We start from the raw sequence: 13,487 nt of genomic DNA, 5'->3' as shown, positions 1-13,487 counted from the left end.
GGAGCGCCTGAGGCACCGCATCGCCCGTGGCCTCCATAAGAGAATTGAAGAGTGATACTTCAAAGGGAAGGAACAACTCCTGTCCACCACAGCCCTGGTGGAGAACTTCCAAAAGGTTGTCCGTAGGATACGGAGTGACAGGTTCACCCATCCGCAGAATACCAGCGGCTGTGGAAATAGCCCGTACAAAGGCAACACTGGCCTCAGTAGGGTGCCGCGGAGGGGAAAGTAATTCCTCCATGGGCAACGGCTGCAGACTGAGCCTTCCATCCCAAATGCAGGGGGGAACTGCCAGCCCCGGAATAGTGGAGTATCCACAGATGAATGGGGAACCTGAGGAGCCTCAGGGGAAGGTGAAGAGGCAGGCAGAAAAGTGGAGAAGCGTGGCTCAGTTGTTAGAGGCGGCAGACCCGGAAGCTGAGATCGGCCGTGGACCAGGGTTCGATTCCCCGCCTCGGCGGGTCTCGGGCTCAAAAAAAAATTCCACGGACTTGACAATTCTCGCTCCGGTGCCTACTCGACTCACGGGGTCACACTCTGCGACTCTGGGCAATAGCTTGCTTAATCTCCACTACGGCCCCTCGCGGCGGGATGCCTGGCTTTCACCTTGTGGATACCCTGCCGGGTATCGCACAGGGGAATACCAGGACGGGTTCCCTAAGCAAGCGCCTTGATACCTTCGGGTGATACGTGCGCTATATAAGTCGCAATACATTTACATTTACATTTACATTTACAGAAAAGCTAGCTGAGAGCAACGGAAAGAAGGGTTTCAGGATTTAGGCCTTGTGAACTGCGAGGAGCCTTCCCTGGAAGATGCAGGTGAAAAGGCAACAATACGGCACCCTGTCTCCGGGGAGGAACACACCAACAGATGACAGACCTCCGGAGAAGAGGGGACCTCAGGAGATGAATCCAGAAACCAACGCCGGGGCGGCTCCATTTAGTCCGCCACCGGCGTCTGATCAACGTCGATCAGCGCTGGAGTGGGCACTCGTGACGCCGGCTGGACCACAGCCACCGCGTGCTCTCCAGGAGAATGGGGCGGGGTCGACAACAGAACGGCGAAGGAGCGGCGCCGAAAAGGCGCTGACTCAGCCTCAGACGGGGCAGCCGCTCCGCGTGAAGGACAGAGAAGGACTCGGGAAAGCGCCCCAGGTCCAGGCCTCCACCGGAGCCAGGAGGAAGGCTCCTGGTGCCTAAACGGCGCCGGCTCGACCTCTGTCGAAGCAGCCGCCTGCTCAGAGGACCAAGGAGAACTCAGGGGCAAGCCTGGAGTCCCGTCTATCTCCTGCGATGCCACAGGGAGCCCCGAAGGGATTTGCAGCGAGGCAGGGACACCAGGCACCGAAGAGGGGAGCCCCGAAGGACCTCACCACGATGACACCACCCTCCTACGACCTGAACCCGTAACCTTTGGCGCCGGAGCGGCCGGTGACTCCGCAGAAGTCCCTGCACAAGGCAAGGGATCCGCTGACTTTTCAGGAGGTGGAGGAAGGACCAAAGAAGCCTGTAGCGCCGCAGCGTAGCCTGTCACTTGGGCCCTAGTCGTCGCTGTGCCGGGAAACGGCGGGTAGGAAGGCGACAACCGGAGGTGCATATCCTGAGGGGAGTTAGCTCCCACAGCGGAAGTAGGACAAGGCCGCGGAGACAAACTAAAGGACCTACCAGCCGGTGAGCCACGCCCTTGGGGTCGCGGTGGTAGACTTCATCGCAGACTAAACCGGCGGCTCCTTGCCTCCAAGGTAGGAAACGGCTGGGACAGACGCGCCAACAGCAACTTTATCTGGCGCTCCCGCCGTGATTTAGGCTTAAGGTGCTGGCAGGCATCACACTCTTACGAGTCGTGGTGCTACCCCATGCATCACATGCAAATCGAGTGGGGGTCCGTCGCTGACATGGGACGTGCACAGGAGGTACATGTCTTGAAGACATAAGGCATTCGCACACTGCTCCAATAACGCCAAAGCGTGAAAAAGAAGAGAAGGCCTGAAAACGGGCCAGGACACAATCCGGATCCGCGTTGCACATGGAAAAGAGAAAAAACTGACGTAGGCGCGCCAGGGTGGGACTTATGTATCCTCGCTGACGTCATGGCCATGGACGACGTCAGGGCGGAGTCACGAGTTACCGCCCCCCGTCCCCACCCAGCGCGCAGGGATGCTGTGGCAGAAAAGTTTTCCGGATCCAGTCTCACGCCTGGGGATAAATCTACGTTAAGGAATCTGCAGCTAGTAGTCTCAGATCCCACTGTGGCATCACAAATGGTTTGAAAGCAAACGTGTGCCAAACCATTAATAAAGCATAGCATAACAGCTCATTCAGACATGGACAGTGGACTGGCAAGCACAAAGAAGCCGAAAGTGCAGACAAATAACCTTTAAAGGCTTTGTTGGGCGAAAGACAAAAACAAATAAACAATCAAAAAGTTTGGCTTGTAAGAGATCAGTGTTGGCGACTCCACACCAGGCCATAAATTTGTGCCAGCACTCCTTGTAATGTGCTTCGTCGATGGATGTCTCGCATTGAGGGTCACATTCACAACATTAGGTGGTAGACAGAATGCAGCCACATGCTGACACCCAGTTTCCACTCATGGAGTGGTAGACTGCACTGAATCGGGTTAAGAACCCTTCCCTGCTGCTGTCGCAGAAGATTCTGTGAAAGTTGTAGCTTGATTGTAGGGCAGATGCACATGTTAAGAATTTCCAGGTACACCACTCTCCAAGCCTAATATGGAGCCACTATGATGATCATTTCTGATATTCTTTGGAACTCGGGGCAGGAAGGCGTACAGGAGTTCTGTGCTCCACTGTAGTATGAACGAGAGTGCTCTTGGGAACTCCAACACACAATTATGGTACTGTGCAGTTACAACAGTGGTGAAAGTGCTAACCAGGGCGTGTACCCACTTTTGGAAGATACCCTGTGCCATGCTGGGATCCAACTGCAATTCATGAACTACGAGATGTCGCATGGCTGAACTAGTCTGCACTGGGGTTTAAAGATCCTACCAGGTGGTTCACAATCAGGGATATGCCCTGAAGTTCCAGCAAACTTCAAAGTTAAAGCACGTTTTGGCACCAGACCCCGGACCCAGGAACCCACTTGCTCTGCTTGTTTTGTTGCAGTATCACATGGCAATGGTGTTGCCCGTGAGAACCTTCACTAGCCTTCCCTTGATGGATAGCAGGAAGGCCTTCAACGCTGTCTAACAGCTCCAACAGATTAATAGGGAGCCAAATGTCTGCAAAATACCAGAGTCCTCTGCCCTCCACCTTTCCCAGAAACCTTCCCCACCCAGCAGGAATGTATCCGCTACAACTATCCGCTCTAGGCGGGGAAAGGGGAGGGAGTCTTTGACTGGTGAGTGCGCAGTCAAGGAGAAATCACCGCTGATTTTGTGCAGTTTCCTCTGAAAACATGGATAATATCCAACAGGTTTTCTTGGTGCTGGGCCCACTTTAGACCCTACTGCAGAGTTCACATATGCCACCTAGCAAAGCAAAATGCAGGAGGCTAGCAGCCCAAAAAGTATTAACTGCACTCACGAGATCCAGGAACAAGGCTGAAATATCATGATCATCACTTCAATGTCCTTGAATCACTGTGATGTGGAAAAGGCCCCAAACAGCACTGTGTCCAGTACATATGCTATGAATGGAAGTCCTGGCAAAGGAGACAGGTCTAACTTAGGCACATTGATTGAGAACCCCAGCAATTTCAGGAAGTTTGCTGTGGTCCAGAGATGGTCTAATACCAGTGCTTAATTTGTGCTGGTGTTTTCCGGTGCTTAGCACCAGCACCTATTTCTTAGGGCCGGGTCTTCACGAAATAACGGTCTCCCCAGCGATGGCAAAGAGATTATATTACACAACAAAGGGTAAATCCATGCCTGGATGGGTGACTGATTAGGTTGTATTTGTTCATGCTGTAAAATATTTACATTTGAATGGAGCGGCTACCCGTCTTATCAGGAGGCACACAGACAGCACACGGACACCGCCAGAAACTTTCAGGGCAGGGTGATGTCAGCCCTGATCTCCCTCCTTGGCTTTGCATCGTCAAGTGCCCCCGTCCCCAAAGAGTTGGATGGACCAATGCCGATGAGAATCCCCACTTTTGGCCCGCCCCAGCGTAGTGCGCAGCAGCATTAGTCATTCAAACGAAGCAAGCAGCTAGCAGCAGGCCTAGAAATAAAATAATAAGGCAGTAAGTAATTATTTCATTTTCGTTTATTAACATATGCTATGGAAGCAGGTCTGTCTTTTTTATGGTTTTGGTACATGCGTGCCCGGAAAAAGTGCCACCTATGAATTCATTCTAGTGCTTGTCTTTATGCAAAAGGATTGAGGTTACCAGTGGTGCCGGCAGTCTCACATCTGAGGGCAGGGTGGGGTCATTACCGGACTTCGCCTGGATCTTAACCTCATCAAGGGGTAAAATAATGTCAACAGCTCCTTTCTGCAAGAGTAAAACATTGTACAAGTGGGTATTTTCCAATATGCACGGCGCCCATCTCTTCACTTCAAAGAAAGGTCCAATTCACAACTGGTGGAATTGTCCTTTAAGCAAACTGGCTCCATTGTTTTTTTTCACCATTGGATGAGCATGCACGACATGGATCAAAGTCTAGAAGAAAATGCTGTCTCCTCCTCTCAACCACCTATAACATTTCATGCTTTAATGATGCCATTAAAACTTGAGATGTAATTTACGTGAATAGTCCAGTGGATCAGAGAAACATTTGTAACAACTTCTTGTAGATTTAATGTTAAAAGAAGGCCTTTATCCCGCATACGGGCGTTGGTAACGCTATGGGATAATATATGAGCAGCCAAGATCCCCTTAGAAATAAGTAATTGTCAGGCAAATCACTAATTACGGTCTCATATTCTTCCGATATTCTTACTTTTAACTCAGTAAGTCTCCCTGACAGGGCTCACTATTGTTTGAACACCACTTATCACATTATACACCTTGCACCACAGAAACACCGTAAGCCAATATTTATAAACAAATATCTTGTATGCCCTACATCTGGCAAAGAAAGCTTAAAGCGGATAAAAACAGTAGGTACATGGTCACAATGGGGTCCAGTAAGAAAAGCAAAGATTGTAGGATTGGAGCTCACTACTCTGGAAAAAGGCAGACAGGAAATGTTTGTGCAAAGATCTCTGGTGATAGTGAAGTAGCGTGGACGTTAGTCTGGTGAGGGAGGTCTTCATACAGGCTGGGAGAGCAGTCAGAGGCTAGCTGGCAACCCCAAGTTTAATAATCAAGGATTTGGAAAGGGGCCCTACAGCGGGAGGAGATCTGAACTTGAAGGACGATGCAGCACCACAGCCAGAAACAACATTCACCCTCCAAATAGTGTTTAGGGTAAAAAAACACAATGGATCAATCTCAGGGGTCCAGACAGTGCTTAATTTGAGCCAATGGTTTCCGTGGTTGGCACGGCACCTAACTGCCACCACCGGGGCTTATGACAGTCTGCCACATGGTGGTGCTGTCTGGCAAATGTAGGTATGAGCACAGCAACGGCTGAATATTTGTTCAGTTTAAATTTACAATGACTGATACCTGCAGCCTAGTCCATTCTTAAAGCTTTGGGGGCCTGGAATAGAATGAATTCTTACACTTTTAAGAGTGTGTTGGTTAGTAGTCGTGTTTGTACTGTCATTGGCAGCTGACAGGGGCAATGTGTGGTGCAAACTGGAGTGCCTCCCAACCAGAGCCCCAGCACTTATTCTTTTACAAATTAAGCACTGTCTAATACAGACTGTAGCGAGCCCACCTTCAACAGCCAGTTATTAAGGTAGGAGAAAACTGGTATCCCCCAACCTTTGCGGAGGAGCACAACCACTGCCAGTACTATCTTTAACATCAGAGGGGCGCAAACACAGAGCAACCAAACCTGAAAATATGTCTGGCTTACCTTGAACCGCAGGTATATCTATGGGACTGCAGTATAGCCGTAGGAAAGTATGTGTTTGTTGGCCCAAGACAACCATCCATTTGCCCACATCCATGACAGACAGAAGTTGGCCCAGTGCAAGTATTTTTAATATCTCCTTACATAGGAAGGCATTCAGAGGGCAAAGATCTAAAACATGTGTTGTTAATAAAAAGTTACCTTGAAGCTGGAATGGATGTCAGCACTGGTTTCGGAGCAGAACCCTAATTAGATTCTTGTGGCTCAGATTGCACCAGTGATGGATCTGACAGCACTAGCCAGACTGGTGGCTTCTGGGGATCCTTGGTACCCAAAGGCATGCCAGAGGGAGCTGGAAGAGTGTCTAAGATACACAGCATGAATTGCTTAAAAATCTTGACCTACTGTGGCATCGCCGATGGTCAGGGAAATGAGGCACACATCAGCACCAGTTTTGCAATCAGCTCTTCTATTGGGAGTGAGATAGATTTGCATTTTGATGACCTCCGGACTTCTCTTTGGACAAAGTGGAGGGATGTGGTCAAGTCTCGCTTTGACTTCTTATGCTTCTTCTTTGATCTGAATTTTGACTTACTGGAGAACTTTGAATGCAAGGAAGACCTGGTTTAGGCGCAGCCTCAAGAGCAGGAGTAGGTCTGTGCTCGCAACTTGGAGAGGGAGCAAGATTTCTATAATGTCAATGAGTTCTTCTGATTTTTGACCACTTACCACTTTGCTTCACAATCCCAAATTACCTTCTGGTGCATGAGGGCACATTCTTCGCACAACTTGCCAAAACACAAGAGGCACAATTTGCCAAAACACAAGAGGCACACCTTACAGGAACTGTTGGTAAGGCACAGGGGTGGTGCTTATATATGCCTCCACTCCATTCATTCTGGGCCCTGGTGGCAACAAGTGCTGCATAGGGCACTGCTGTGAAATCGTATGTATCCACTTTGGTACCAGTGGAATATTCTAATGGGTGATAAACCTGGGAGTCAGAAAAAATGCATACTTGGAGAGCATCTCTAGATTTGCTCCTTTTGAAGTTTTGCCTGTTCATCTGAACTGTGATAACACTCTGAAGAGAATAAATTAGAAGCTGTCAATATGTCCTTTTCTAAACTTATTTTATGTACTAAAGCAAAGCGGACACTAAAATCTAATTATATAGTCATGCAGTAAACATTTGCAGGAGAGTTCAGAGGACAATCAAAATCATTATCTCATTAAGCAGAACATGCTCCACTTACCAGGTTGTACTATTATGAAATACAAGCATAGTGTTAATTTGGGATTTGGGGAAGGCACTAAAAGTAGCAGTGGAAACACCATCAATAATTTGAAGTGAAGAAGGAATTATTTTTCAGATTGGGAACACCAACTAGGGAAGTTTTTAGTTCTGCTGGGGGGGGGGGAGCATGCTAGGTACAGTTAGCATTGGGTCAGAACAGAGATGCATTTTCGATTTAGGGGAAGGAGAGAAGATACAAGGTATATCTGAATGGAGTGACATAAAAATGGGGAGCAGGACACAAGGGATCATATTATTGATTCAAACCATTGTCCCAGTTTGCACCATTTTACAAACTTACGTCTGTGCCACATGTACACTGGGAGACAGTGCATCACAGCAAATGTTCTGTTCCCAGTACAGGCACGAATTCAGGCCTGCAATGGGAACAGAACATTAGTGAAAGATAGAACAGCTGTTGGAAGCTGAGAGTTTGCCTTCAAGGTGCAGCCATATTCTCAGTTTGCATCTCAAATGGAGGTGGGTGACAAATATCTACCTGCAGACCGGTGCAATGAGTGATAGCACCCACTTGCAGGGAATGCCTTAAGAGACCTGTGGATACCCTTTCCCTACATTCCACAAGGGTGCTCCGACTGTGCGCCACCTTGATGTGGCACACAATCAGTGTGCGTCCCAACAGGATTTCTGCATCAACGCTTGTAAATACAGCACAGGCGCACACGCAACAGACTCACTCATTTGCATGGAGCCACAGTCGATTTCGGGGATTGGTAGAAACTCAACCATGTATTTGATGGGAGCAGGCCACTAAGATGGTTTTGTTTTTTGTGGAGAAGATGATGCATTATCAGCAAGTTTTCTACTGACTAGGGACAGTCTTCTCCCTTTCAAATACAAAAAGTCCAGAAAGTCAAGGCTTTCACTGTATCTGTTAACCTAAAGCAAAAGACAGATGTAGCCCAAGCCTAACAATAAATCAAGAACAGGCATACTATCTAAGTTGTTCCGAGATCAATTAAAAGCACAGAATTGTGCTCACAAAACTGCACAGTAGTATTCAACTCCATCACAATTTACAGTTCTGAGACCGGTATCAGATATATATGCACCACTTTCCAAGAAAGGCAATCTGACTGCAGGGTTGACAAATGGAGTAGGTTTTTAATCAGAGTCAAAGGCGAAATAGATTAGTACGAAGTTTACACCAATGCAAAATGTGTGTGTGAGCTCCATCAGGTAATGTGCCAATTAATACCCAGAGAGAACTTGTCACATTTCGGATGAAAACTCTACTGCTTTTGTTTGCAATGTTTTACCTCTTATGACCAGAAAGATTTTAGAGGAGTATTCCTGCTGATGCAAGAGCTGGGACAGAACTAAGCGAAAGCAGTTACAGGACCATGGGGACGGAGTTAGTTCTTGTTTTAAGTAATCTATACATTTTAAAATTATAGATAAAATTATATTTTAGAAACTCATGTAAAGTGAACCTGAGCTGTCAGTAGTCAAAACTGAACTATATGCACAGTCTTCATCATAAATTATTACAATGCTTGCCTTCTGGAGCGTCTATATGAAGAGCTATGTTCTGATCTGGTCACAAGAAGCCATATTTTATTATTTGCAAGGAGGAACATGATCATTTTGCTTTCATCATAAATTAAATCAGTGCATGTTAAGGAGACATTATGGGTTTTCAAGTTGTAATGCTAAAGGACTAGTCAAGTAAATAGAAATAGTTGCTGCATGTGGGAAAAAAACTCCAGAGTGAAAACCTAAGGGGACATTCAAACAGAAAAAAAAAAATATATATATGTACAAGTACTTACATAGAGCAGGAGCTTTGGGTCTCCATGAATAAGCTTCACCATGGATAACAGCAAGTATTTGTAACTTCTTGTTTCCAGATCTGTTGGCTTTTCTCCTTTAAATTTAAGACTCGTCGTCATTTTCTCCTTAAAAGTAAGACTCTGAGGAAAAATCCCAGCACTCTGTCAGTACAAGGAATTATATAAATTAAACAATTATTAAGGGACAACAATACAATTTAAAACAGCTTTTCGAGTTAAACATTTGTCACTATTTTTAAAAGTAAAACTCATCAAAACTATAATCTGCAATTCACTGAAAAATGCAATTCATTCAATGTAATTAACTGAAAAATGTTATGCATTACATTGTATAAAAAATCAGCATGTCATTTTGAGATGTCTAGTTTTTATAGAAGCTCTATTCATATTTGAGTTTTAAGCTTAAAGATGTTATACAGCAGGAAGCAGATTTATCTTCAAAACGTTAATTAAAATCCACCAGATATGTTCAATTGTTAACTAGAAACAAGAATGTTGTCTAGCAGAAACATTACACATTACTGATGGCAAAACCTGGACAAAAAAAGTAAAGATATTCAGTAAGGTCAGATCACTCAGCCTGCATAACAGAGAGACACTCACTCCAATATGCATATTATGTCATGTCAAGAATGGTTATTTAACACTGGAATAAAATACATTCTGCCGGTTTATAGAACTCTAAGTTTTAGGCAAATATATGTATTGCTTTCAAGCCCTTGTTAACGAAGGGTTTTCGAATCTATCAAAATAGACTCATGGTAACAGGATTACTAACCCGTAAACAATGTGGTGAGACGCTGCGGAATTTACAGCATCAAAGTCATGAATTTATTCAAACCTAACTGACTCGCTTGAGTGCAACATCTGATGGTTTTTCAAAACAGAATGAGAGGCAGTTAATAACACTTTCTTGACATGAGCTAGAGGCCAAGGACTTTGGTCATTCAGTGTTGCTTTAACTGAAACAGGTTTCTGTCTGAAGGCCAATGACTAAACTATGGCATGTGTTTTCAAAAACACACAGGTTCTCAATTCCCTGAAAAAAACAATTGGGGGTGCCGGAAATAGGGAATTTTGGGAAGGTCCACATACCGCTGGGAATACATTTAAGAAACCCTAATGTGAGCTATCGCTCTTCTTCACCTTCATTTTCTAAAATGTATTTTTGGTAGTATGAGCTGACTAGCCGTTGTCCACATCGGAGGTTTCGGAGTAGCTGGCCAGATCTTGATCTGCAGTTTCTCTGCACTAGTCTAGATACCAGTGCATAAAAAACAGTTTGTTACAGTCACATTTCAAAGTCTTTATTGATTGCACACAAGTATAATGCTAATGAGCATGGTCTCAAAGAAAACACAATTGACCTTCCAGCTGCATCCATCCTGAATTTGTTACAGATGTGACAGCTACTTCTGAAAGTGCAGAAATAATCTGAATTGTCTCCGGGGTGGGGGGAGTGGGGGACGTTACTGAGGGCTTGAAGTTCAGGTCAACATGAGTACCTCTAACCAAGCCAATAGCCAACAGCTAAAATTCTGATCCCACTTGTACACTACGTTAATCCAAGCACTAGTTGTCAGATGTTTCAGCGCACCTGAATCTAGAATAGGTTTATTAGGTAAAATCTACTTTTAAAAAATTACTTAAAACATTTCTTTCAATATAGTTGTTGGTAGAACAACTTGTATTTATGCCCCGTTACACAAGGATACAATCTCATACTCTTCAAATTCAACAAAAATGAACAGCAGGTTCACAGTATGAAATGCAAATTTGCAATACATTTATTTTATAATTATTAAAAATCAGTAAAAACCAAAACAGAAGAAAGTGATGGTCATACTACTTGAATTACAATCAGTTAATGCTCATTACTTGTGGCTACACTTTAGTCACTTGCTTCTTAAGCAAACCTTTACCAAAAGCACATCCCAAACGTTTTGAATTAAGGCTTGATGTGACCGATACATTTAGTACTTAACGGTGCATCCTCTAAGGACCGAATGCGAACCCTTACAAACTACCTAAAACATTTTTGGGGAAAAAAAGCACAAGTAGTCTATTGTCAAGTCATTTATGCTGCTCTTGATGTGGGCTAAAAAACTGCAAGACGTATTTGCCCAAATGTTTTCAACCACTATCAGACCAATCATTTTTTGTTTTAAGTACATTTTATTAGATGGGTACGAAACGGGTATTAGTTTCAATATCAAATGCACCAAGTCAAAGTTCTTTACAGTGAACATTCCCTTACTATCCCTTTACCTGCCAGCCCCCATTCCAGATTCTTGCTGGATCTACATGAAATCTGTCAGAAAATGTCCCCAAAAATATATATTGCATAATCAAGGAAGCGTGAAAGGTCACTGTGTCAACACTTGATTATTAGAAAACAAAGGTAAATTTCAACCATGGTTCAGCCAATGCCAGAGGTAGACATAAAACATGTAGTTAAAAATGACTTTGTTAGCACGATTCCTGTGTTTTTCTTGAGCGTCTTTGTAGTGGAACCAGTTGAAGAATGGGTGCTATAATAACCACTATAGACTGTGCCGTTGGTAGTGTGAAGGTAATGAGTGATAGAATAGTAACATATCTTAGTCCAATGTTTTTGGGCCAGAAAGAGCTTTCACAGGCCTGTCGCAAAGTGTAGACTAAACTGACTATAGCAAATTCAGATGAAAACTTGGGTCAAGATTGATTTTTCTGACGGTCTGAACCAGCATAACACATTGGGTGGATTGATTCATCAGCCAATTTATAACTCCAGTTTGTAACTGCGGAGGCAGATAAGGAGAGGTGATCCTGGGACGGGTGGGGAAAGCTATGGCAGCGTTGTAAACCAAATTGGCGAATAGAACATCTCAACTAGCATTTTACAAGCTCATTATTAAAAAAAGAAAAAGTTATGTGCTCACTACCGCCCCATAACACTTAAAAAAAAAAAAAATTGTGCAAACATGTTATTTAAGTGTTACGGGGCGGTAGTGAGCATGTAACTTTTTTCTTTTTTTATAATGAGCTTGTAAAATGCTAGTTGGGATATTTTATTCGCCAATATGGTTTACAACACTGCCATAGCTTTCCCCACCCGCCCCAGGATCACCTCTCCTTGTCTGCCCTCCGCAACTTCAAAACACCAGCGAAATAAGCAGTCGCCATTGTGAACAAGCAGTCACCATTGCGGAAAAGCTTTCTCCTCAATGGAAAATAAAAGTGCCTACAATGACTAATGAAGGAGAGAGTGTTATGCCACGAGTAAAAGCTCAAATCCCAGGGGGCATGACTAAAAAGGAGACAGGGTGGCAACAATCGGCTAGGGACATGCCTTCGGTGCAATCATTGCACTGTCTTTGGCATAATTTGTGACGCAATACGACGAGCAAAATCAAAACTTAATGCGAGGCTTTTGGAATCGTATTGATTCCAGAGAAGCCTGTGCATGGCAGAGCAGTGCATGCGCTGCTTTCGCCAGGACGAGACCTAAAAAATACTAGAGGGATGAAAGAGTTACCTCCTTTCAGTAATGGTCTTCCTGATGGATCACTACGACACGTACCTCGCATTCACAAAAAATAAATCTGGAGGATACGCTTTCTCTTACATAACCCTCAAAGCATAGAACGACTCCGACATCACATCAGAGCCTCTTCATCACTTCTAGAGTTCTGCAACAAGCTGAAGACCTAGCTGATTAAATAAACACACCAGGGAGGCAGCCTCCTACCCACTTCCAAAGTGCATGAATACCCTCACGGGTGATTTGCATGCTATACAAATGATCAAAACATAGCTAGACAGCTCCTGAATATTTACATACTATGTGGTGCTGCCTGACTTTAATTGTGCATCTGAACAACCTCACTGGAATTGCTATCTGTAGCTCATATTAGGTGCCACAGAAATGCATGGGGTCACAGCTTCCCACACACTCTCACATAGGCTAACAAAGCACAACAAAGCCAACTATGACAATTTCAAAGCAAACTTCAGAAAACCATTCACAGGAGGGGAGGTAGCAGGGCAATAAGTAATCTGCAGGAGAATGTTACCTAAGATTAAGAAATTATTCTTCTAATGAAAAATCACTCATGCGATTCCTTTAAAAACGTCAGTCAGAAATACTTTCTGAAAGAACAAGGGCTGAGGATCGCCTTTAGCATCTTAAATCAGAAAACACTGAAGTGCCATTCACAGGAATTGTGATAACGCTCTGTCTTCCACATCTAAACAGGAGTGCATTAGCAAAAGACTGGACTTAAGTTGATGTTGTTACCTGACCATGAACGGAACAGGAAAACGTTCCTAAAGAGCCAATATAACGGAGTTATCCTCACAGAATCCTTCCAGAGCGTCTTTCCCTGCCATCTACCAGCACTGTTGAACACGGAAACCAACATGGAAACAGCTTGCCTACCGACTCTAGACGGGTGGAGCA

The 13,487-nt window shown here is 44.6% G+C and overlaps 1 protein-coding gene across 8 annotated transcripts in view; it reads right to left on the bottom strand.

Annotated features, from left to right (window-relative positions):
• Nucleotides 1–13,487, bottom strand: part of NF1 (neurofibromin 1) — a 2,143,703-nt gene that overhangs the window by 1,445,456 nt on the left and 684,760 nt on the right. For 5 of the 8 annotated variants that reach the window (XM_078679713.1, XM_078679719.1, XM_078679717.1 and 2 more), the window contains exon 13: nt 9,026–9,187. In XM_078679713.1, the coding sequence (XP_078535839.1) occupies nt 9,026–9,187 (162 nt within the window). The remainder of the gene's footprint in view (nt 1–9,025; nt 9,188–13,487) is intronic. The other 3 variants (XM_078679715.1, XM_078679720.1, XM_078679718.1) reach the window with 1 other exon arrangement.

The sequence above is a fragment of the Lissotriton helveticus genome, chromosome 3_1 (genome assembly GCF_964261635.1).
Source record: "Lissotriton helveticus chromosome 3_1, aLisHel1.1, whole genome shotgun sequence".
Classification (NCBI taxonomy): domain Eukaryota; kingdom Metazoa; phylum Chordata; class Amphibia; order Caudata; family Salamandridae; genus Lissotriton; species Lissotriton helveticus.
This window is presented reverse-complemented; position numbering and strand designations above follow the sequence as displayed.